The following is a 25,663-nucleotide window of genomic DNA, read 5'->3' on the forward strand; positions in this document are numbered from 1 at the left end:
GGCAGCGTCGTGTGTCACTCTGCAGGGCCCCGTTTTCATGAAAATAGCAACCGCAGGCCATCATGAAGAGTGATTACAAGTTTACTGACCCTGCGAAGGGATTAAAAGAGGAGAAAAGAAAGAGTCGGACGGGCGGGTCAAAACTCAGCTGGACAGGGAGCGCGACGGACGGAGTCGAGGAAAAAATGTGACGAAAGTTGCGGCTGAATAATTGAAGAAAACGGATATAGACTTGGGAATCGGGAGTTGGCAAGGCTCGTGTTTTCGAAATTTTCATGGTTATTCGTAGTCAGAGGGGAATGAGAGAAGGACGAAATGGAAGACGCATCTACAGGTAGGCGCAGCTTACACAGTCGTTCGCTCATCTTAAAAACCGAACCCGTGCTTATCCGCTCCTCCGTCCCGGATTTTCCGTTCACACAACCGGCGCGCTGATTTTCCGGGCTACCGTCGACTCAAGTTCACGAAATTAAAAATAAACAAATTCTTCGTTGTATTTTCCACGGTCCGACGAGATTTCCCGGCGTGAAGTTTAATGACGCGACGCGTTCTTTTGAAGATCCCTGGCACAATGGAACACTGATGTGTCCGATGTGAGATAATCGTCAACTGATAAGAGGTTTTTACTTGAGAATTACCATAAATTCAAATCAGTTTCCAGTGTAATCACTCTTCAATGGTGATGTGGAATTTTGCGAGGTGTAACGATACCTGAATAAAACTCGAGGTGGTGATCTGTTCGCAAAATATTTTAGCACGTTCGTATTGCATTAGTTACGTTTAGTTTGATGTAGACCTTCTGTAGTTTCTCTTGTGTGATTTAATCTCCCCACTGATGAGGTGTATCGAGAGTCTAGAGTATACGTATGACGAGAAAGAGTAGATAGGTAGGTGCTGATTTCTGTAGATGAGTGATTGCTAAGCTTTTCAAGTCATTTAGGAATCTGGTTTTTGGTCTATCCTGCTTAATTAATGACGTGTAAACTCAAAAAAAGAAGAAAAAAAAATTCAGCTCAGTTACCTGGGAGATGGAACGTCATGGGGAATTTATACAAACATGTATTTGCCATAATTCTTATGGCTTGATAATACTATGGCACTGCCATGGATACAATTTTTGAAAAATCAATGCCTGGGCAAAAAATACATAAATGAAGCCATATAATGAATAAATTAACTGAGAAAAATTATATACTTATTACATGACAAACTAAAATATTGAGGCTCTTATGGCGATGACATATACTTTTTATCGACTTTTCTTTGACATTTTGAATGCGGGCCACCAGAAGTTGTGGTGCGGGCTTAATCTCATAGGTTCAAATAAAAATGAGATGTGTCACGTTGCACCGGTTAGCCGCAAAAATCATGGGAATCGGCCTACTCGATCCTTAAAACTTTGGGCTGTGACAATTAATGAATATTCTAATTGCATAAATAGTAAAGTTCTAAATATAAATTACATTCATAAAAAAAAAAAAAAAAAAAAAAAAAAAAAAAAAAAAAAAAACTTAAGTGATACTTTAAAAATGTTGGAAACCGGCCTCATTTTTAGTCAATACCTACTGATAGCCGCGAAAATCTTGGAGATCAGCTTAGTAGATATCTAAGACGAACAATAACAATAAAATGACAATTTAGGGAGCGTTAATAAAACACGTAACGGCATTTTTGACCCTCACTCCCCACCTTGTAACGTTTTTGTGACGTAGGTCGCTGTCCATTATCACGTAAAAACAAAATGACGCAACGTTCCTCTCCGCCACCCCTCACTCCCCCCTCTCGGTACGTAATTTATAAACGGCCCCTTAGGGACTCAGAGAGCATAAAAATATGATTACTTATATAATTTTTTTTTTTTACATTCAAAATAATTAAAATCAAAATTTTCCGATTTTCCTCTTTTACACGTCCATTTCTTTTCTACATCCCAAGTAGCATTTTTTAACGGAAAAATCGCGATATATTGCGATTTCATCGGCGAAAAAATCGCTAGAACCATCAACATCTGAGCGATTATCCTCAATCTTGTTGCAATAAAATTGCAATTTTATCGTCCAGCAATTTATCGCGATATTATTGAAACAAAAATCGCGATAAATGACGATTCGATCTCGATTTATTCGACAAAAATTGATCGCGATTTTATCGAACAAAAAATTGCGATGCATAGCGATTTAATCGTCATAAATCTCAATTTTTTCTACGATAATATTTCGATAAATTGCCACCGATATAATCGCGATAATCAACCGATAAAATCGCTATTCATCGCGATCACTGCTACTTGGGATAGGGACATATTTTATCCCTCAAAAAAATCCCCTAAGCCGAATGATTCCATGTTTTGGTCTTCTAATGTCATAGAAACTACGTTTACTTGGCTCTCTCACGTGAGGTTGAACCTGAACTCAAAGCAAAGCAGATGTTGCTTGCGCGCATTATTTAACACTTGCCGTCTAAGTGATGATCTAAGATTAACCTCGCCGTGCGCGGGCCTTGCACCTCATACATTTAATGAGTCAATGTACTCATTCATTAGAGGTGTCGAAATAATTTATCAGTCTTTGTTTCAACACTTCCATTATGACCGTGTGAATTTTTGCGTGAGATAATTGGATAGGTCACTATCAAAAAGATTTAAGCGCCAAAAATGAAAATACGGGAAAAGCATAAAAAAAAACCCCGTTGAAGTCGACCTGTCATCACTTCTTTTTTTGCGGGAGATAATTGAATCGGTCATTTTCAAAAATACTTAAATACCAAAAATGAAAATATGAGAAAAACAAAAACAAAAAACAAAAAAAAACCTCGTTCCAAACCTCATAGTTTCAAACTATTGAAGCATATTTAATCCATTAATATTTCACATTATTACTTAATGTAAGATTTGAAACGAGATAATTAATATACGAGCTCGTAGCTTTTATTTTTCATTTTTTACTTTCATTTCTGGCGCTTAAGTCTTTTGGAGAATGACCGATTTAATTTTTAAGGCGATGGAGCCTCAAGAAGAACAAGGATGAAATATGATCTATGCTTGCGATAGAATAAATAACATATTTTTGTGTCAATGAGGGAAAGAGGAATGTTTTCTAGAGATAAATGTAACTATTTTCGGTGAAAAGTTTCTCAAAGTTTGGCTGGGCAAGTTTTTTAGGCGAATGATTTTCGTTAAAATGGGTCGAAAAATTCGTATCGGAATTACGGATTGCGGTAAACGTTCAATAAAACCCCATAGAATAAGTTGCGAGTGATTAAGCTCATATTTGTGTCATTAGTCATCGTGATAAGTTGTAGTTTATTCGGAAAATTTTAAGGTCTAAACCTGGAAAAAAGGACATTTTCCCTTGAAATTACGTTTACTCCGAACTGCACCACAGCTCCCCTCCCCCTTCCTCGCCCCATCCAAGTAGCACAGTGCAATGAAAATATTGAAATTGAATTGCAATTTGATTTCAATAAAAGTCGCTTTATGCCGTTTTTTATTAACAATCAACAAAATGAGCTCCGTGTGTCAGAAAGATAGGCAATATGCAATACTATGAAAAATTGCAACTTATTTAAATTGTGGTGCAGTAAGCTTCAATAAATGGGGCCCCTTCCAATATGAGCTAGGCAACATACACAACACTCGGTGGAATTGCAATATTTTTACTATGCAATTGCTACTTATTGCAATCTGTGCTACTTGGGCAGAAGGATGTGATAAAAATTACTTTTTCTCGCGCTGGGCATCTGCTATCCCTTGAAAACTATGTGATATTGGTGCATAAAAGAGCCCACGAAAATCACAGCGACCTACGATGAATATCACAACTACCATTTCCCCAGGGGAAAATTTCAGGGTTTCATCGAAAAAACACGCAACCCGCAACGCATTCTTGGGAGGTTCTTTCGGGTCGAGGCATAGGAGGTAAATTCGAACATTCTACGGTAAATTCAACTTCATAGTACAGTAATTTTCGCATTAAAATCTCCTCGCGCTGATTAAAGTTTCGGACATCCTTCTCAAAATTCTATTATTTTCAGGAAAAGTGTTTCCAAAAGGCTCTTCGTTTGTTTCATTTAGAGCAGTGACGCTCCTGATTATTCCACATAAAATTATCCGAAGTCCACCACGAGGAACCACTCATATTGCAGAATTTGCAGTACCGGTTATTGAAGGCGAATTCGACGGATTGAGAGACACGCATTGAGGAGATTAATAAAAGTATGAAAGAGCGAATGTGACAAAACTACCGCGCGCAACTATTCGCGCTCCAGAGTCACTTACATTGCAGTCACGGTTATTGAAGGCGAATTCGACAGAAGAGACACGCATTGAGCACTGAGGAGATTAATCAGTGTATGAAAGAGCGAATGTAACAAAACTATTGCGCGCAACTATTCGTGCTCCCGAGTAGCTCACATTGCCGTAACGGTTATTGAAGGCGAACTTGAGAGAATATGAGACGCGCGTGTAATGAGGAGAGTAACGTGAACGTGTTCCCTGCTGGGACAGAGCGAAAGTCGCAAATTTACTGTGAGCAACTATTCGTGCTCCCAAGCAGCACATATTGCATTCACGGATATTGAAGGCGAACTCGAAAGAATGAGAGACACGCAGTAAGGAGAGCCTTTTTTTTTTTTTTTTTATTACGTTATCTCTCAATTTAAAATGAATGAAATTGACCACAGCACGTCAGTTTGAACATTCACAATATCACTGAAAAAACATTTCTCACTTATTCATGTGGATTAATTAATTGTTTCAGAGGTCATTCCACCCCCTCTGCCGATTAAAACTTACCAGTGGGAGGACATTCGTCGACTGAAAGTTCAAGGTCGCTACCCGTGGACTCACCTGCAAAAGAGACCATTCGACGAAAAAACCTGGCAAAAATACAAGTGAGTTTCTTACATTCATAACTTTTTTATTACCTTATTGTTGGCGTAAAAAACTCCAATTTTACCTGGTTGTTCCACAGTCACGCTCGATTTTCTCATTTTTTGGTGTGACACACCGCAACGCAGAATCAGATCCCAAAAATATTGAACCCCGACTAAGATAATTGTAGTGCTTCGATTGAGCCACATTTTGTGAAGAGGTATACTGTTTCTGGCTCATTTAGGAAACGACAAATATGCGCCATTAGTTTCCCAATGCAGAAGGGTGCTTCTATGGATTAAACAAAAATAGTGGCTCTCCATAATGAATGTGTCTTGCGTGCGCATGTGTCTTGCGTGCGCATGTGTCTTTTTCAAACCTGTCTTGGATTTTTAATGTGTTGGTTTTTATTGCTAGGAAGATATTTTTCTGTTTGTTGACAATAACAGTAGTGTTGAGCCTTACACCTCAAAGGTAACGTCCAGCCCTACATTACATTGCCGTGATAAGGAAGAACGCCATATGAACCTTCAGACGTTGCCATATTTCCTTCGACAAAAATCATATTTCTTAGCAAATTCGTGAATATTATTCTTCAAATTTTTCAGACAATTTTGTTCGCAGTTTAATCTAAATTACGTGGATATTTCAATGAAAAGTATGTATAATTTTCTTCAAAAAACATGTTTTATCCGTAAAAATTGGCAACTCTCGAATTTTCATACCGAGTTCTTTCTTAGTAGGTACGGCAGTACAGGCTGAAGGACTCACAATCAGCCCTACTGCCTGTAGTTGGCGCTACTTTATTCCGTGTTTAGTTGTAAATATGGCAGCGGTGGATGTGCCACTGGCCTTAGCGAATAAAATTCGGCCATACCGTGCTATTTTGGCGTTTTGTGACGCTGACCTCATATAAGGTCGTTCGGAAGCACCAGACTTACAAGATATAGGAGGAATTAGCGGATATACCCTTGGTGAACGGGCTTCGACGGCGGCAGTTGGAACTGTTTTTCGGATGAGCGGGCGCAAAGTCGTGGGCTGAACTCAAGAGACTCGATGGGAACTTCGGTCGGCGTGTCTGAAATCAAGCAAGGTTTACGGGATGCATCTGCCTCATATTTTTTGGCCGCGCTCCAAACCCTAGTGTTTTTAACATTTATTTTTCTCGATAATTTCTCTTGAAGCAGCTACTGCCGGGCTAAGGAAAAACACCGTATGAACATTCGAGAGTTGCCGAATTTCCTTCGATTAAATGTTCATTTTTGAGGAAAGTTATGAATATTTTCCCTTGGAATTTTCAGGAATTTTAGATGAAATAGCGAGCAAAATTATGTTAAAAATTGAAAAGAAAATATTGGTAAGTTTACCAGGAGATTCGCGTTTTATCAAAGGAGATTTGGCAACGCCTGGAGGTTCATACGGCGTTTTTCCCTAGCACGGCAGCACATACGCCGCGCCGCGCCGACTCGCAACTATCTTTCAAAATTTTCGGAGCGATCACGTAATGAACATCGACCTGCTTTGAGGTTTCGCGTTTATGAGCGATTACACTTGGTCAAGCTGGGGAAAGTCGTATCCCTAGTAGCAGAGGCTCGTAAAATTGCATGAAGAAAATATTAGAAAACGTGTAACGGGAGTAGTAAGAAAATATAGACAACTTCTTTGAACGTTATTTATTTCACACATTTTAAGGCTTTTAAGATTGGAACTTAGTGAAATTTAGTGAAAACTTGGGCGAGTTAAAAACGCTAAAAATAATTTAGTTGGTTTCTGTTAGACGGGCGTAAGTCCAAAAAATCGTGAGCCCTGGCTTTCGTTAAGCACGAAGGACGCTGGGGCTTATGAGTTTTTGGACTTACGCCCGTCTACCAGAAACTAAGCCCATTGACGAATGAAAAGAGAGGAGAGAGAAAAAAATCCATGAGACGATATTGTTTACGGTTCTGTAAAAAGGAATCGTAGTTTCATATTGCAAAATTTAGTCTCATCGATTAAATTCCCCATCACACCCGTTTCATTGCATCGTACATGCTTATGCTCATGAAAAAAACTACGTACTAAGTACTTAGTTTAAAATTTTAGAGGAAAATTTTGCTCATATCCAGAATGAGTAGTATCTACCCGTCACAGTCCTATTCGAAATGACGAAAGCCGGATTCGCCTTATCTGGAAAGATCGACAAAATAAGCTCTCAAGAACCGGAATAATGGGTTTTTTTTTTTTTTTTTTTTTTTTTTTGCCAAATTCAAATAGCCTATCGGCTAATCCCACGCTTATTACCCCAGCCCCAGGTGACCATTATCTGAGACCATCAAACTCAGATCACCTGGCCGGGAATCAAACCCGGGACCTCTTGGTCATAGGGCCAGCGCTACAACCACTACACCACAGGAGGCCACAGGTATTCGAAATGGCATTCCGCCCATTGGCGTGGTGTGTTTTGCGGTATACCGATTGATCTGTCATTTAAACCTAAGGAAAATTATCGATAAACAGGGCGTCCTCAACGAACCCCTTAAAAATCGATTCTTTACCATAGCTTCAAATGGGGAAATATCGATAATCGATCATTTGCGCCTCGCCAATGATCTAGTCTGGTTATAGATGAATGAGATGCCTATCAGACCTGGCAAATCCACAATTTTCGCTTGCAATATCCCATCCCGCTCACCCACTCAAGTGAAAGAGAATCTCTTCTCGATTTATTTCTGTTTATATCGTGCATAAACCTCTCATAAATCGTACTTCCCTTCTTTGATGTCGTGCGAAAAATTCGTGTTATTGCTTCGATTCTTAAAATGAGAGAAGAATGAATGAAAGCAAATAAGATGCCAGCCATTTACAAGGGAGACATTCACAGCATAAAACAATTTTCTGGGTGAATAAAATGAAAATAAATGAGTATATACTCTAAACGTTTCGGTTCACGATAGAAGTCTTTGAACAAGAAAAGACTTTTGAAAAAGAAAAAAACAAAGAACATAATTCAAAGGAACAAACCCGAACAAAGAAAAAAGTGTACCTAATTTTCATTACAACGGGTCTTCTTCATTTCACTGAGAAAAATCTCCCAGTTAAAAATTTCTGGACGAGTGTTTTTGTAGCGTTAATTGGAATAAATCTATTAAATTTAACAGGAGCGTCTCTTTGAAATAACAGGAATTCCGTTTGGAACAAGATTTACTGTTGACTTAAAGGGGATTTTCGTTCGGGCATTATATTACCTGGATTTTCTATCGATCCAGCAATAAAATTTTCTCCATTATCTGCGGCTTCATCGTTTTGATTTTTTCATTTTCTTTCCTCCTTTAAAGAAAGCTCTTGCAAGGAGCTAGCAAGTTCAGCCTTTTTTATTTTTTATTTCCTTATTCGTTCCGTAAGATTTTTTCACACAGTAAATTTGGCATTGGTAACTGGCTTGATTTCGGATTTCACTGCTGCAGGCTAAGCAGTACAATCGGGAGGGAATTCCAATTCTTTAAAAGTAACCCAAATTTAATACTTTAAAAAATTAAAAAACAACTTGTAAAATTTGCATTAAAACTTGAGCAATTGGACGTATTTATGTTGAAAGGAACTATGTTCGTTTATGCTTTTAGCATAAACACGTCTAATTACAAAGGTGCTGCAGCAAATTCTTAATATCAATAGTCGTTTTCCCCCACACTCAAACAAAAAATTACTTCCTTACTCAGCGAAAATATTTTATCATTTCTTCCACAACTTGCTCACCGGATGTAATTAAGCTGAACCGTAAAAAATCGATTCCCTATTTCGTCGCACCAAATTCCAGCCCCCCCCCCCCCCCAAAAAAAAAGGGATTCGCCGCCGAAAGAAGTGAGATGTATAAATAGCCGAAGCGGAGATGTGCGAGCGGCGGAAAGAGATAGCAGGTAGGGAAATTGGCAAGGAAACAATGCGTCGCTCCTCCGACGAAAGGGCTCATCTCTGTTTTCGCATGAGCTCCGAAAAGCGTTGGTTCATGTGGAGATCAGGGCTCACGTGGAAATCGAGATAGGAGGGCGACGAATGGTCAAAGCCCGTTTGTTGCCGTGCTGAGGAAGAACCCCGTATGAACATTCGAGTGTTGCCAAATTTCCTTCGATAAAATGTTTATTTGTTAGGAGAGTTATGAATATTTTACCTCCGAATTTTCAGAGTCTTTAGGTAAAATTGCAAAGTAAATTATCTGAAAAATTGGGAGGAAAATAATCATAAACTGACCAGGGAATTCGCGTTTTATCCGAGGCAATTTGGCAACGCCTGGAGGACCATACGGCGTTTTTCCTTGGCACGGGAGCTCGGGGTCGCGAGGCGTGCGCAGAGACGGCGCGACGTCCGCGGAGCCGAGAGCGGCTCGCCAGCCGGGAATTACGCCCAACTCCAGTTCGGGAGACTCTCCATCTCGGGTGGGCGCGAAATTTCGGCCATGTGTTGCGACGGGCATGGAGGCGGACGCGGGCAGGAAAAGTCGCGGCAGGGATAAGCAGGAGACCCAAGGGGCGCGCTCCAGGGACTCGTCCGGCTCCGTGTCCAGCGAGGTACGGTGCGGGTGTCAGTACTTCCAGTCGGACAGTCTCCTACCCGAGCGCCAGTCTCTCGTCGGGCGACCGCCCAGCAGAGGCTCCGCGATTTCCGGTCCCGGAGCGGCCATTTCCGGTTTCGGGGTGTCCACTTCCGGTCAAGCAGCGGCCATTTCCGGTTTCGGAGTGTCCACTTCCGGTACAGGAGCGACCATTTCCGGTCACGGAGCGTCTATTTCCGGTTTCGGGGTGTCCACTTCCGGTCCAGGAGCGGCCATTTCCGGTCAAGGAGCGTCTACTCCCGGTTTCGGGGTGTCCACTTCCGGTCCAGGAGCGTCCACTTCCGGTCACGGATCGTCCATTTCCGGTTTCGGGGCGTCCGTTTCCGGTGCCGGGCCGTCGACTTCCGGTTTCGGGGTGTCGGGTGTTTCCGATTCCGGTCCGGGGGATGCGAGAGTGGCCGGGGCGCGGGTGGCCGTAGCGGTGGAGAGCGTGCGGGGGGTCGTGGGCGGGGGCGGCGGGGGGGAGCGCCCGCGCTTGAGGGCGAAGCCGCCGCGGAAAAGCAAGTCCACCGACACGGAGAGCGAGCAGGAGGACCTGAGTCCGTTTTTAGACGTCAGCACTTCGTCCCTGTACTTCGCGATGGGGTAAGTCTCCGCCCCCCGAGGGCTCCTTCTCACTCTGCTCCGGCTTCGCTTTCGTACGTCCCTCCGGGCTGATTAATGGCGTTGATAGACAAAGCTATAGACAAGGAAGACGAAGGGAAAATGGAGCGATCGTTTTGGATGAAACGGGTGGTGGTTCTGATAGCAGAGGGACGGGATGCCGCACAGTGGATCGAGGCAATAGGAGAGGTCGGACAAAATTTGGAAACTTTAAAAGCTTATAACTCTGTTTTTACAAAATTTTGAGGTTCTAAAAGTGGCTCCTATGGTTTCCTCGTAAAATTTTCTTTATTAAGCACCCTTTGAAATTTAAAATGTGACATAATTAACATAAAAATTTGCAGTTTTAGTCAATATTTCATGTCCAACTTCTGTGACTGACTCGATCCACTGTGTGCATGCCGTTAGTTAGTCTAACCTTCTTAGTCCATTGCAACCACCCACTTCCATCGATAAGATCGCTCAATATCCCCTTTGTCTAATCCGTCTATAGCTTTGTCTATTAATTTCAATAATTAGTTCGCAGGTCACACTATCAATAACGTAATTAGCATGAACCGGAAATCGACTTTTCGCAATAGGACACTACTATTTGTGGCTCAGCCATGAGAGCACCTATCTGCATGAGAAAGCAATAGGCACATATGCTATTTCTAAAATATAAGTAGTGGTCCCTTATTAGAAAATGTGGGCCGAATGATAAAACCATCGGTTCATCTAAATTATTATGTTGAATACTGATGTAAATGGACTGATCATGATATTATTTCGGGTTTAATTTGAAGAAAAAATTGATGGTGTGATTCGAGCATGCACTCCCCTATAAAGCTGTTGTAAATAATCGATTTTGGGTGAGACTGTTCCGATGGGTATCGATTGTATTACATACATTTAAATAGACAGAACCCAGTGTTGCCAACTTGCAAGTGACTGGCTCTTACAAATTAGGTTGACATCAGACTATTTCGTGAATCATTCGTGTATAGTCGCAGACTGACGTCTGGCAGTGGCATGACGGCAGTGGTAATAATTTAAAAATATTTAAATCAGTTTTCGACTGCTGATGAAAGTATGAAGCGACCTTCCTCTGTTTAGGCCTCGTTTCACCCATTCTTGTGAGTCAGTTTAACGTTAGATTGTTTCATAAAACGAATTCCGTTTAGTGGTAGATCGACATAGGGATGATGGAAGATAATGTAGTTTGACATCAGTATGATGGCATTAATCTTACATTAGTGTACTGACAGTTCGACATCGGTCAGACATCATTCTTCTTTCGACTGATGCCAGTGAAAAGTGAATATTATCTCTTTGTGGGACACGGATTTTGTATTAGACGCGCTATTCTATAATGTGTCCTTTTTTAAGCGTCGGGCACCATACATTGGCCGATAGATTCAATCGATTTCTGTATCGGACACTTGGGGGATCCTATATGCTCTGGAAACGAAGGATACACCATACTTGCTCACTGGAAAAAAACCACATTGGATCTAGAGTCCAGACTCTTGAAAACATTGACAAGAAAAAGTACTCCTGATTGAGTCAGAATCTAGCTTAAATCAAGAACCAAGCCTCTTAATCTAAGCGGATTTCGTTTTGAATCAAGAGTATTTTTTCTTGTCGATGTTTTTAAGAGTCTGGACTCTAGATCCAATGAGTTTTTTTACCCAGTGGCTGATAAAATCTGGGATTTTAAAAGAAAGTGGAACTCTCTTACAGAAATTCAGACTGACATCATTAAAAAAATTCGCGGAAAGTCGGTCTTACATCACCTAATTTACCAAGCATAATGTGCAGAGCGGTGACTTACGTCACCGTCGGCTCGCCTTCAGTTTTCAGTGTAGGCAACCGGAGCTCCCTCGTGATCGAATAGTGGTATCACTCTCAGTTGCTGCGATTGCTTGAAGAAAAAAGCCTGGATAACTCACCAAACGTTCAACCAGGATATTTCGCAAGGCGCGGTAACTTTACCTCGTATTTTTTATTTATTGCGATATATTTTGCAGTTTTAACTTTGAAATCGCTCTCTGGGAAAATGTGTATTCCTTAATTGCTGTATTTACGTATCGAGGTATTTGTAGGATCAAGGATCAATTGGACTGAGAGGAACAAACCCACATTTTGGAAACAATTAAGTTATGAGTGGTTTTAAACTAAACTACTGCTCCACTATCTATTGCCAAAAATTCAAAGTTTTTGTTGGAGCAAATTTTGCAGAAATTGAACTTGAAGCTCATCTTTTAGTTTGAGTCTTGCGCAGGAGCAAAACTTTAAACCTCTTTTTCTCGGTTCGATCCCGATGTGGCTTGGTTCCTGTTTGATTAACTCGGTCCAAAAAACACATAGATAAATAAATATAACTAATAAAACTTGAAATATACACAAATGACAGCTTTACGTAAAACACGTGTCTTTGTGTAAATGGTGCCGGACCCCTAATTTTACATTGTTTGGGCCCGGGTCCTCAGTGCAAATATAGTATAAGTTTTACTCAGAATGAGTTTCCCAGAGATTCCAGCACTTTTATTTGTCCCTCCATTTTCCTCTAAAAGTATAAATGTTTTAAAAGTATAAATGTTTTCAAAATGAAGTAATAATTCCTTAAAGAAAAAATAAAAAAATGAAAAAAAGTACCTATACATATATAAGGTATATTGTACATTCAATATTTTAAGGATAGAAATAAAACCAAATATTCACCAATGACAATTTAAAAAGATGATTCAAAAGAAGAAAGTAATAACATTTCATTTAGAAAATGAGCAACCATAACAACACCTCCTTCTCTCTCAATTTCTCATTTCCATATTGTCAATATAATTTTACATATCGACTAAAATATAACGCTTGAACCAAGTCACTGTTGCTTATTTTACTTGTGGGCGTTAACTACTGGACAAAAAAGGTGCGCGGACAAAAAATCGTTGACAAAATGTCCTGAAACCATTAAAATCCTCAGTGATGCATAGGGTCATGATGCCCCCCCCCCCTTCCCATATCACGTAAGAAACTGACCTTCCTGGATATCCCTTCAGCCTCCCGGCTGCTTAAGCAAGTCTCATGACTCATATCGAGGTTGACACCGTGAATCCACGTTTATCTTTTTTCGCCATTATAGATTTGCTGATACTTTTTATGCAGGATGATCGAATCATCGTTTTTTTTCAAAGTTTTGTACGATGACTTCTTTATATTGCAAAAAGATTCTAAAATTCCGTGCGGACAGATCTGGTACTTTTCTCTAGCAAAAAAGAGAAAAAAAATGACAATCTGATATTTTGAATTATCACGCAAACGAGATACAATGCGTGCTTTCCTGGTTTCATCATTTCTTCCCTGCAATGTAGGTGTTTGATTTGTTAAAAATCCTGCACCTTGAGCTATTACGTTTCACCATTTATTTGTAGCTCTGCGAGTTAATTGAAATAGAGAAATTTGGGATGATTTTGATAATACCTACTTCGATCCTTGAAAGACAATGAAAGTTCCCACAGGCAGTGTTGGTGCGAGCATCTTGAGATGAAATCAAAATAAGCCTCTGCATACTGCCGTGTTAAGGAAAAACGCCATACGAGCATTCAGGCGTTGCCATATTTCCTTTAATAGAAACCAAATTTTCTAAGAAAGTTCTGAATATTTTTCCGCCAATTTTGTTTGCAATTTAATCTAAAATATCTGAAAATTTCACGAAAAATTATGCACAACTTTCTTCAAAAATACATTATTTATTCGGGGAGATTTGGCAACTCTCGAATGTTCATACGGCGTTCTTCCTTGGGACGGCAGCATACCTACCCAATTGATTGATTTCATTTCATGCTTTATGAGAAATTTTGCAAGAAAAAAAAAACTGACCAGAGCTTTTGTCTTGACAGTCTACTGGGGGAGGGGGGTGGCATACTCTCAGTTTGGAAACGATGGGATCTCTATCAAACGCGTTATACACATGCACTTTTTTCACTCTTTCGGTGATTTCGGAAATCGGCACCTTGGTAATTCCATGTATTTATCGCGTTCTACTGAGCGTGTGAAAAGGCCTTCATGAAGTACTTTATCGTTAGTTCACGCTGGACAAAGACATACGCGGGTACATTACAAATTTCTTTACGTCATAACGTCGCTCAGTGGTCTGGAGTAGAATGAGATAAAATTAAATGACGTCATCGATTACAAAATCTGTTATGTTGAGGCCTGCAGGGGGAGGCTGGACCATATGAATTGAGAATTAACAATAATTAGATAGAAACCTCCTAGTGAAGGACCTTGGAGTATTGAGTTGGACGTTCTTGAATTTTGGTCTATTCTAACTCGAACCATTGTTCATTGAAAAAAGAGCTATGTAATAAGGGGATTATCTCCGGTCGAGTTTTAATTGCTTACTTTAGCCCACATTTGAAGAGAGTGCTTCCATACAGATCGTCGTATCCTACATGAAAGAATGTACCTAACTATATTTCAATGTTTTGAAAAACGACTCGTAAACTTTACTTATATTACAAAATTATTGAGCATTTCTGACTAGAAATTTTTCTCATTTTCGTCCAGCATACATGCAAAAATCAGCAAAATTTTGGGTAGAAATTGTACAGTCATATTTTTAATGAAAAATTTAGTCGTTAGAGTTGATTTTTCAAACTTGGAATGGGGTTGTAATGACGATTTAAGCAGGAGCGGCTTTAGGGGGAGGTCTAGATGCAAAGGGAAAATGTCATAGAAGTAGTCGAACACTGCCAAATTTTCACCGATAAAATTTTTATTTTTGAGAAATTTTAAGAATATTTTCCCTTGAAATTTTCAGATACCTAGGCTTTAATTGCCTATTGAATTCTAGCTTCTAGTAGTGAATATTTAAAATATATTCACTAATTAACCTTAAAAATTTGTTTTTTATCGAGGAAAATTTAGCAACATATTGGTGGACTGGGTAATACCTAACGAGACGTCCGAAAATCACCGGAGATAGGCAGGGGACTTATGTGTAGACATTCTTTATCTCTGGCACAAACAATAATTTCAAAAGACCTCATCGAAACTAATCTTAAAATGAATCTAGGGGTATATAGACACTGATAAAATTAATTTTAGAACTCGTGATTGATTAAAAAATCGAGCTACAAACCAAAATAACCCTGGTAAAAATTGGCAGAAGAATCTGTGTTCCAAAATACCATAGACCTACAGCCTACAGCCGGCTGTAAGATTTCCAATAGCTTCTATAACCGACTACACAATTTCTTATAGCCTTTTATAGCCGATGGCGATTAAGCAACAGCCAGGCGATAAAGTGTATGCTAAACGTTACTGATTACGGATGCTAGGACTTAGTGAGTTTTTGGAATACTGCTCTCTCTTTGGGCCGTAGTATCTTGATTTATTTTGTGAGGAAAGCTCCGTGCTTTTGATGGATGCCTGTCATTACTAACATATTAGAGCGCCTTCGGTTTCGTATGATACTGTGCAATACCTCTGGTGTGAAATAGTTGCTTCAAGCGTCGTGGCAGGCGGGCGCAGCCAGCGCAAAACACGCATTGGCGCCTACAAACCTAACAGGGATACTTCACGCGTTGCGCAATGCGTGAAGTATCCCTGTTGGGTTTGTAGGGGCCAGTGCGTCGCCGCTCCGCTTGGTGTTGGGCTCTAATATTTAATCTGGCGGAGTCAGCGTTATTCAACTCATGATTTTGAAATGTTTGCACATCCTGTGGATTATTCTCATTTTAATTGATGAAAACAAAAACATGTATTAAAGGAAAATATAATGTGTGTTTTGTAAATATTAAGGTATGGTTCCGTATCAAACTTAATGATTTCCAAAGCACACGAATTTACTACACAATATCTTACAGCCTATTATAATCGATGGCGAAAAAGCAATAGCCAGGCGATAAAGTGTAAAGCCCGGCGATAGGAACTATAGCGCGGCTGCATAATTTTTAATCGCTTCGTATAGCCCTGCCGTATGAATTTCTCCGCATTCTACAGCCAGCTATATGATTTTCTGTAGCCTTCTTTAGCCGGCTATGAGAATTCCTATGGTATTTTGAAACGCAGCTCTTATCGCCAATTTTTACCAGGGAAAACAAGTACAATATTTCAAAGTACATGTAGATGAGAAAATACATAAAACTTACAAGAAACAACGCACTGAAGAAGATCGCAGTTTGTAGGCGGTAGGAACGTTTGCTTTGTTTCTTGTAAGTTTTATATATCTTCTCATCTACACGTTCTTTAAAACACTATACTTGTTTTATTTTGGCTTGTAGCTTGATTTTTTAATCAATAACGATGTTTTATACAGTTTAGCCAGCCAATTATGGCAATAAAATGTATTCATTTTAGACGAGACAGCAGGCTGATAGAATAACGGAATAGACTGTTATACACACATTTAAAATGAAGAGACACAGTGTTGCCGCTTGCATGCTACTGATTTCAGCATTGTTTAAAAATTGTTATCTGACATTTAGACAGTGTACTCAATGTACTGAAGCTGACGTTGTTTTTAATGTCTCTCTCGTCTTTTCAACACCTCCTCAAGCGGGGTGAGCATCTTCAAAACTGAGACATACTTTCAGTGCGATGTCATATTGAACGCATGCCAACTTTTCGGATTCATTTTCGTGAACGTTGGAAAATTAGGTGAACGAGGACTCTGCCTCGCGTTTCGCACAAGCTTCGCCCTTGTACGTTATTTAAAATTTACCTCCTCGGACAGGTTTTGTTTGGCCCATTAAAATACCCTCCCTGTCCGTCATTTTCGCGCGAAAACGTCGCGTCTCTTCTCTGTGCAGAACAGTCGAGATACAGTAAAGCACACCTTGCGGTAATTTTAGATCTCCAGATTTTTATTCAAGTCAATCAAATTAAATGCTTCTCTGAAGTGGGTCTGTTGCACGTGAGATCCAGTTGACGACAACGAGTTGACTTTTCACGGGTAAACTGCCGTGATAGTGAAGAGAGCAGTAGGTGCAAAAATGAAGTTTTGAGAAGACGGGCTCTGACCGAAAAATTTTATTGAAAGAAGCCTCCGTTCTTTGTCAAATTGCCACTAATCGTCTGAGACTCCTAGAAATCGTTCGGATGATATTACTTGAAAGCCCTGTTTTCATTGGCTCTCTAGAAGAATACTGTCATTTACTACTGTATTGCGCCTAAAACTACGTCATTTTTTGCGCACTTACGGCTTTTACATGTCTCGTTTTGATACAATTAAGATGAATTTTGCTGTTTCAGCAATTTCAATTATTTCATCTAAGTTTAGAGTTTAGACGAATTTTGAAGGAAACTCGATCTCGAAATGTTGACACTTACTGCTCTTTTCGCTATCACGGCAGTAAAATAGACCCCAATAAGTAGGAAGGAACCAAGCTACACCGACTATTGCCAAATTTAATTGGACAATTGAATTTTTTACGTAAAAACGGTTGTGCAAATTCCGGGGCAAATTCCGGTAAATTTTCTGCATCTGCATAGTAGAAAGCATATATTCCTTAAAATTTTCAAAGGAATCCGCACAAACGTTCTCTTGTGAAAAAAGCGAACTGCCCAGTTAGATTTTGCAAAAGCTGATGTGGCTTGGTTCCTGTACATATGATTGGTGGCAGTTATATGCGTGTGCTACAGACTCGTTCTGTAAAAAATTTAATTATGAATGAACATTTCGAGACATTACGACACGTAAATAAGTGCGTGTTTTTGAACTTAATCCATCGATAATGTGCAAATCCCCGACGCGCGCCAGAGCTCCAGACGCGAAAGCTGAAATTCAAAGATTAGGATAGCAATTCACTTAATTGACACCTCCTTGATCAATGCAGCTTGTCATGACGATACCATACCGCACCCATTCTGACGAAGATTTCAGTCCTACGATATAGACGGATCCGCAATAGCCAAATTGCCGTAAAAAATTTGAAAGAAAATATATCGAAGCTTTTATTGTATTAACTAGGATGAAATAGGAGGGTAAAGAAGCTATCGGTCAAGTTTTTTTTTTTAAAATTTGATGCTCGCTGGAGGAAATGTGGGTGATTTTTCCTCAGCGAGACTGAGTTTGAATTTTCGGTGAGGCAAAGTAAGTGAAACGATGGTGCGTTCTTCCCCTATTCAAGCATCCGAAAACGACAAGCGGATGGTTTCGTTTCAGGGTCGCATTGATAGTCGTCCTTTAAACACGTTCTTTCCTTAAGAATTGCAGCTGATTGCTGATAATGTGTAGAATATGTTTACGGAAATACCCGAAAAATTGTTTTTTTGACCTTAAATTACTCAACCACCCTCCCCCCCTCTGGACGAACGACCATGCACTCGACCCTCAGAGTGCTGCTTATGCTCATTCCAAGTTGTTGGGTGTCGAAAAAAACTAAAAATTTAAGGCTATTCATCGAGGTTTCTGACTTGATCAAATTGGTGTGCGAAATATCGCATCGATTATGTCAAGAAGCTCGGGAGGATTTTGAATTTTTAGCGAAAAAAAGGACGATAGACCCTGCGCATGAGCCTAAAAAATCCTTTTGCATAAAAAAATTGGCAAAATTCAGCCAAATGAAAACAGAGTCTTCTTTGAAAAAAACCTCGCATTCGATACAGTTATCGATTTCTGTATCGAATGCGAGGTTTTTTCCGCCATCTATTCTCGGAATTTTGCCAATTTTTTGGTTCAGCATGATTTTTTGGGCATATGCACAGGGGCTATCGTCCATTTTTGGGCTAAAAATTCAAAATCTGCTGAAGTTCTTGACATAATCGATGCGATGTATCGCACGCCAGTTCGACCACGCCAGAAACCGTGACGAATCACCGTAAGCCTATCTTGTTCCGTGGATTACAGCGTTCAAAGAGTAACGACGCAGTATGTCGCTACGGAGCACAGTGGATCGAGTCAATTAGAGATGTCGGACATACAATTTTTGACTAAAACTGCAAATTTTGGTGAATATTTCGTCACATTTTAAATTTTGAGACGTACCTCCAGCAAAAAATTTCACGAGGAAACCAATGGAATCACTTTCAGAACCTCAAAATTGTGTATAAACGAAGTTATAAGCTTTTAAAATTTCCAAATTTTGTCCGACCTCTCCTTCTGACTCGATCCACTGTGGGCCAGAGGAGCAGTAAATTTTCGGTCCCCTGGGAGGGCCGCGGCTCAAGGGACGGAGGAGGTGCTCTAAAAAAAAGGCCGTTTCTCTATTTCTACAAGAGCCCTGTTGTTCATTAATCCCAATGCTTTTCAAGGCTCACGTGGAAAGGGAGATACGGCCTTTCGTCGGAGGCGCGACGTGCCATCGACGAAGAAACCGCTCCCCGCGGGCCCGGCTTCTAATTTTAAAATTGGACCGACGGGCGTCACATCAGACTGCACCGATTCTAATTATACGCCTCGGTATCCTCCGTGCGAGAGACAAAATTGCTAGCGTCGCAGCAGGGTACTTAACGATGTCGTCGATCCCCGTTCCTCACTGAAAAAAAATTCTCGGCGTTTTTACTAAGGTCCGTTGGTACCTTTACCATCTCTCTTTTTTACCAATTATTGGTAATTTTACCAAGACAGACTGATAAGCTTGCCTAAAAACCGATATTTTTACCGTTTTTTTCAGGTAAGAATATCACTTTTATTGGTAATAAATTCCCGGTAACTTTGCCATTCTATCTCGGTAATTCTACCACAGTCGATAAAAAATATTGGCGTTTTTACCGGGGTCCAGTAAAATTACCGAGAAAGTCAATAATTTTACCGAGATTCTCGGTAAAATTACCAATTCCATAAATGGTAATTTTACCAAGAAAAAACTGGGATCAAACAGAACCCTGAATTCTTGGTAATTTTACCTTTTTCTTAGTAAATACACCGAGATTTTTTTCAGAGTATAGGTTTCGCGGGTCGTTTCGGCTCCCTTCTGCAGGGTGGCGTGAAACGTAAGAAAGAAATGAAAGATTGGAAATTTCAGTAAAATATTTCATGAATCTCAGGAGGCTGTGAAATTTTTCACAATACTCAGGGGCTAGAGTATGCAACACGCACTCGAACAAACAAAAATAGAAAAAAGTCACAATTTTTACATTTTGCAAAACATGAAAAAGAACCGATATTTTTCAATATCTTTCATAAATTTCTGAAATTCCACGAAAGAATTCACGTGAAATTTCAATATTTCATTTTCCATGAAAAGCCACCCTGTGCCAGTCCAGTGGCGATTTTTGAAAGTTGGCAACAATGTTGTTCCTCCATTTAAATCCATTAAAAATATCGATTTTAGGTAAGGCAAGCTGAATCATCAATAATCGATTGTTGTACATACATTTAAATGGAGGAGAAACAGCGTTGCCGACTTCCAAGAATCGCGACACTGCCTGTAACGGTGAGCCTTGCACTGCCCGACTGCCGTGTTTTAGGAAAATGTCGTATAAACATTCAAACTTGCTGCATTTCTCCTGAGAAAGTATTTATTTTTGATTGTGATTAAGAACGTTTTGTAGGAAAGTTTTAGACGTATCAGATGGAAGTGTAAATACTAATTCTGCGCGTGAAAAATTCAGAGTAAAATATTAATACGGTTTTTGTGAGTGGAAATGTGGCGACGCCTTAAAGTAAATACGACGTTATTCCTTGAGCATGGCAGTATGGGGCAGAAAGAGATTCATGCTGTCTCATTGGAGGAGTGTCAAAATGTAAATAAAGCTGTAAAAAAAACATGTTAATTTCAAAGGGGAAGAAAATGTTAAAATATACGACGAAAAAAACTTCTTTTGAGCCATTGTTTGGCTCAGGTCAATAAAATGTCAGCTTGGGCGATTCAATGAAAAAATAAATTTTGCTGTCTCCGAAATGCATGTGCATTTAAGAAACGTCGATTAAGCACTCGACTAGATTTCTGGGTGACCCATCCCTATACCTACCTAGTTCACTATTCATTGGCTACTCAAAATTAAAGTGACGCTTTTTAAAAGTTTCAATTTTCTGGAATAAAATTATTATAAAATTGATAATTAAAATCAAAATCTGTCCAATCCTCCAATATGATCATTGCAAATAATTACCGCGCCCAGGAAAGGGAGGATAGACAACTTGGAACCACCCCATGAATCGCAACTTCACAGTTCACCCTGATGCAGTTTTGATAAATTCAGCGCCTTGAATTGGGACGATAGGCTACATGCAACTACGAGGGTCATCCAAAAAGTAAGTTCACCCCTTTCATATCTCCGAAACTAAAAGGGATAAATCAAATCGGTAAAAACAGACTTCTTACTTATATCCTCAGCTCTCCATAGGTACCAAGATTTTTAAATTTGAACCACTGGTTGCCGAGATATTCGATTTTTACGTGAACAACTCCCGGCCAGTTCCGTCCACCAAACGATGCGCTGCGATTCCCGTCACGCTACGTGAATTGACTGTGTTCCCCACACATCTACGTAGGAATAACCAACTCAAATATTCTAAGATTGGCTTTAAAACAATCTTACCTTATTTTTCGACGTAATTTCCGTTCCTATAGATGCATTTTTCATAGCGTTTCTGAAGCTTCTTAATGCCGTTCTCAAAGAACACTTTTGGTTGACTCTTGAACCAGCCATTGACTGCTTCCATCACTGATCGTTCTCGAAGCGCTGGCCACCTAGGTGCTTCTTGAGTTGCGGAAAAATATGATAGTCACTCGGGGCAAGGGCTGGAGAGTATGGAGGATGAGGTGACACCTCCCACGCAAATTTGTCCAACAAATTTTGGGTCTCTTTCGCCGTGTGAGGTCTGGCATTATCGTGAAGGAATAGGGGACCACGAGACAAGAGACCCGGTCGCTTGTTTCTTATTGCCAATCGCAACGAATTCAATATTCAACAATACCGTGGTGCATTGATTGTACACCCTTTCTCCAAATAATGGACGAGAAGTACTCCTTGAGAGTCCCAGAAGACAAAAGCGACGCGACAGCGCGCGGTGCATCTCATATCAGCGCGTCGTTTGGTGGACGGAACTGGCCGGGAGTTGTTCACGTAAAAATCGAATATCTCGGCAACCAGTGGTCCAAATTTAAAAATCTTGGTACCTATGGAGAGCTGAGGATATAAGTAAGAAGTCTGTTTTTACCGATTTGATTTATCCCTTTTAGTTTCGGAGATATGAAAGGGGTGAACTTACTTTTTGGATGACCCTCGTATGAGCAACTTTCTAGCTTCTTCGTTGCAATTTCTTCCTTTCGATGGGCTACTTCAAAAAAATTACAATAATTTGAGGATACAATTGCTCCTTGTAGAAATCAGTCGCGTGGCGTGCTTCGCGATATGTATCGATTGATCTGCCATTTAATCTTACGGAAAAGGATCAATAAACAGGGTCTTTGTAACGAACACCCCAATAATTGATTCTTATACCATATCTTCAAATGGAGAAATATCGATAGGTAATCGATCATTCATGCCTCGCCACTGATAGGCATCAAAGCTATTTAAGTTGATACACCTAAACTGGAGATACACGGGTCAAAAAAATAGTTTAAGATGCGAGGATTGTTTAGATGGATTGGAAAATGACAAATTTTCATGTATGTACAATTCACACGCCAAGACCAGTACCATACAATCACTTCCGACGACAGCTTGAATTTCTATTCCGATAGACCATACTTCACCTTGATAGATAAGGTTCATAGAAGAAATAAACATGGGCAAGTTTTCTAGGTACCTATCTATCGAGTGATGGTTGAACGGAGATTACGGTAATTTACGCATGATGGGATGTTAAGCAGATTTATAGCGAATGAATGGGAGCGAGCAGAACGTGGAGAGGGGGAAGAAGGGCTACGCTCATGAACTTACGAAAAAGTGGCGGGAATAAAATAGGATGAGTCCCTCCTGCCGCTATTTTTAGCATGAAAAAACGGCATAGAAATATCTTTTGAACAACTTCTGTTGCACATAAATCGTAGTATTTTTGCATATCGACGGCTAATTAACAAATACCGCCTATCTACAAACTAACAGTTTTGCAGAACGAGGAGAAAACTTTGCCATTTTTGTAATTTTATGGTTAGATTTGCAATTTTTTCATACATTACAGCATCATTGAAGCGCTCTCCTACAGAATTGGAAAAAAAACTTCAGCCTGCGTATTTTTTACTTACCTACTGTAGAATGTGACGAAGTCGCTAACTCATTTTTGCCAAAACTGTCAGTTGGGCGGTATTGTTCGTCAGGGCCGGATTTACCTACTTGCCGCCCATGGGCCGCCTGTATTTATTTGCCGCCCTCTTCTCATTCGTTTTGAAACATCGATAAAAACGAATAGTTGTTGGACACCTTTTTTGCGAAAGCCCTGTCACCACTACTACCATAAATTCACGAAACTTCGCGCAAAAGTAAGTTCCGTAAACCTATCTCTGTGTGGACAAGGCCTTCTATTTAAATGAAATAAACGAAAAAATTACGAGTATCAAAGAACAAACAAAAATAAGGTTTAATGATCTCAACTTCCGCCGCCGCAGCGCCGTGTTGCGCTGACCGCACTGTGTGTTTGGCGCAATGCATGATGTATTCCCACAGTCTTGAAGGCGCTATGCGTTTCACGTCGACCGATGCTGATCAAACTGTTGTATTCGACGCAACGCGTGAAGTATTCATGCAGTATTGTAGGCGCTATGCGTTTCACGCCGACAGCAGATGACCACACTGTGTTTAACGCAATGCGTGAAGTATTCATGCAGTTATGTAGGCGCTAATATGTGTTACATGCCAACCGCTGCGCCGAAGGCTTCTCCTTTTCATCTCAAGTCCTTTGTCATCATTGCTCTCTGCGCTGCGCCGTTCCAGGCCAAATTGCGTGTTTGATTTCTCTCTTATCTCGACTAATTAAAGGTGCTGTCTCTTGTATCACCAAGAGACGACAAAAGTAGAAATTACTGTACTCTCAGGAAATGAGAGATTTTGTCGCCTTTCCTCGTTTGTATTTTTTTACTGCATCCGATTTTTTTTTATACCTACATTTAAAAAAATTTGTAAAATTTGCTGCCCCCTTATTAATTTGCCGCCATGGGCCGAGGCCCGATTTCTGTATCGAATTTGAGGTTTTTTCCCAAAAACTATTCTGCTTTCACTTCTCTTAATTTTGCCGATTTTTGGGTTTAGAATGATTCTTTAGACTCCTGCGCAGGGGCTATCGTCCTTTTTTTTTGCTGAAAATTCAAAATCTGCCGAGATCTTTTATCTAGAAGATAAAAAAAAGCGACAAAAATGTATCCAAAAATGGTTTGCAGGGGGCGAGTCTATGGTACGTGTACACGTAAAATTGCGAAAAATCAAAATCTTGACTGATCCTTTTTTCGAAATACGCGATTTGAGATTTTCATAGTAAATGCAACTTTTCCACTGATAGTGATCAGATTTTTTATTTATGTGTACATTGAATCGGTGTTGATCGGTTAACGTTTTCATTTTTCGTTCGATTCATGTCGATCATACATACCGACGGTGAAACTACCAGACCACGTATCTCGTTTGCGGTGTTTAAAAATCTCCACTCATACTTTATTTTTTTGAAGGAGATCAAATCAATGTCACTTCTTACAATTTTCGCAGATTTTTCTCCGCACAAAGAGGAAAAATCACGGAAGTTTTCACGAATTGACGTTGAGTAGTTTTCTATTTAAAAAATAAAGTATGGCAGGAAGTCTGCGACGTCGCAAACCGAGATACGTGGTTTGGTAGTTTCACCGTCGATACCCTCTCGTTACACGCACACTTCCTTTCATACCCTTTTTTTTTAACTGAAAAATTCGTCTTCAGCTGCGTCTGCGGCAACTGTTGTTACGAATATGTTGTGCGTGCTGGTTTCAGGTCATTACATACACGAGTCTCTGAAGGCGTTTTATGTGCGAGAGCAATTCGCCTTCAGCTGCGTCTGCAGCAATTGTTGTTACGAATATGGTGTGCGTGTTGGTTTCAGGTCATTACATACTCGACTCTCTGAAGGCGTTTTATGTGCGTAAGTGGCGCACCCTGTTGGAGAACTGGCGAATTGCTCTCGCACACAAAACGCCTTCAAAGAGTCGAGTATGTAACTACCTGAAACCAGCACGCACCGCATACTCGTAACAACAATTGCCGCAGACGCAGCAGAAGGCGAATTTTTCGGTTAAAAAAAGAGTATGAAAGGAAGTGTGCGATATGATATCCGGAATTTAGCAAATAAAATTCCCTGGCGTTTCCCTGATTTCCCTGACACGTTTTGGTGAAATTTCCTGAAAATTGAGGATATGATAGATGGTTAAGAAGACATGATTGAAAATAGTTTTAAGGCAAAATCTGTGGTCTGAACCTTAACCCAATCTAGAAAGCAAATAAAGGTGATTTAACAAATTTTTCCTGACATATACATAATTTTCCCTGACATTTCCCGGGTTCCCTGACTTTTTAAAATTCCCTGACATTTCCCAGTTTTCCCGGTAGTCTCTGACTGGAGCAACCTGGGCTGGGCCTCACACAGGCGCCAACGAGCGCTGTGAAAGCGGCTTAAAATAAAATAAAATAAAATAAAAAACTATTGCATCTACTAACAACTGCTACTACTGACTACTAACTCCTGTAAAACTAACTGTAATAAAATAGTC

General features: G+C 40.1%; 1 protein-coding gene across 5 annotated transcripts in view; it reads left to right on the forward strand.

The window, feature by feature from the left end:
- Nucleotides 1–25,663, forward strand: part of LOC109034888 (uncharacterized) — a 38,212-nt gene that overhangs the window by 6,474 nt on the left and 6,075 nt on the right. Inside the window, exons 1-2 of one of the 5 annotated variants that reach the window (XM_019048283.2) lie at nt 180–334; nt 4,758–4,890. In XM_019048283.2, coding sequence (XP_018903828.2) covers nt 316–334; nt 4,758–4,890 — 152 coding nt within the window. In that variant the 5' untranslated portion in view covers nt 180–315. Of the gene's footprint in view, nt 1–179; nt 335–376; nt 888–4,757; nt 4,891–9,242; nt 10,041–25,663 lie in introns of those variants that run through there. The other 4 variants (XM_019048285.2, XM_019048284.2, XM_019048282.2 and 1 more) reach the window with 4 other exon arrangements.

Source organism: Bemisia tabaci, chromosome 5 (genome assembly GCF_918797505.1).
Source record: "Bemisia tabaci chromosome 5, PGI_BMITA_v3".
In the NCBI taxonomy this organism is placed as follows: Eukaryota; Metazoa; Arthropoda; class Insecta; order Hemiptera; family Aleyrodidae; genus Bemisia; species Bemisia tabaci.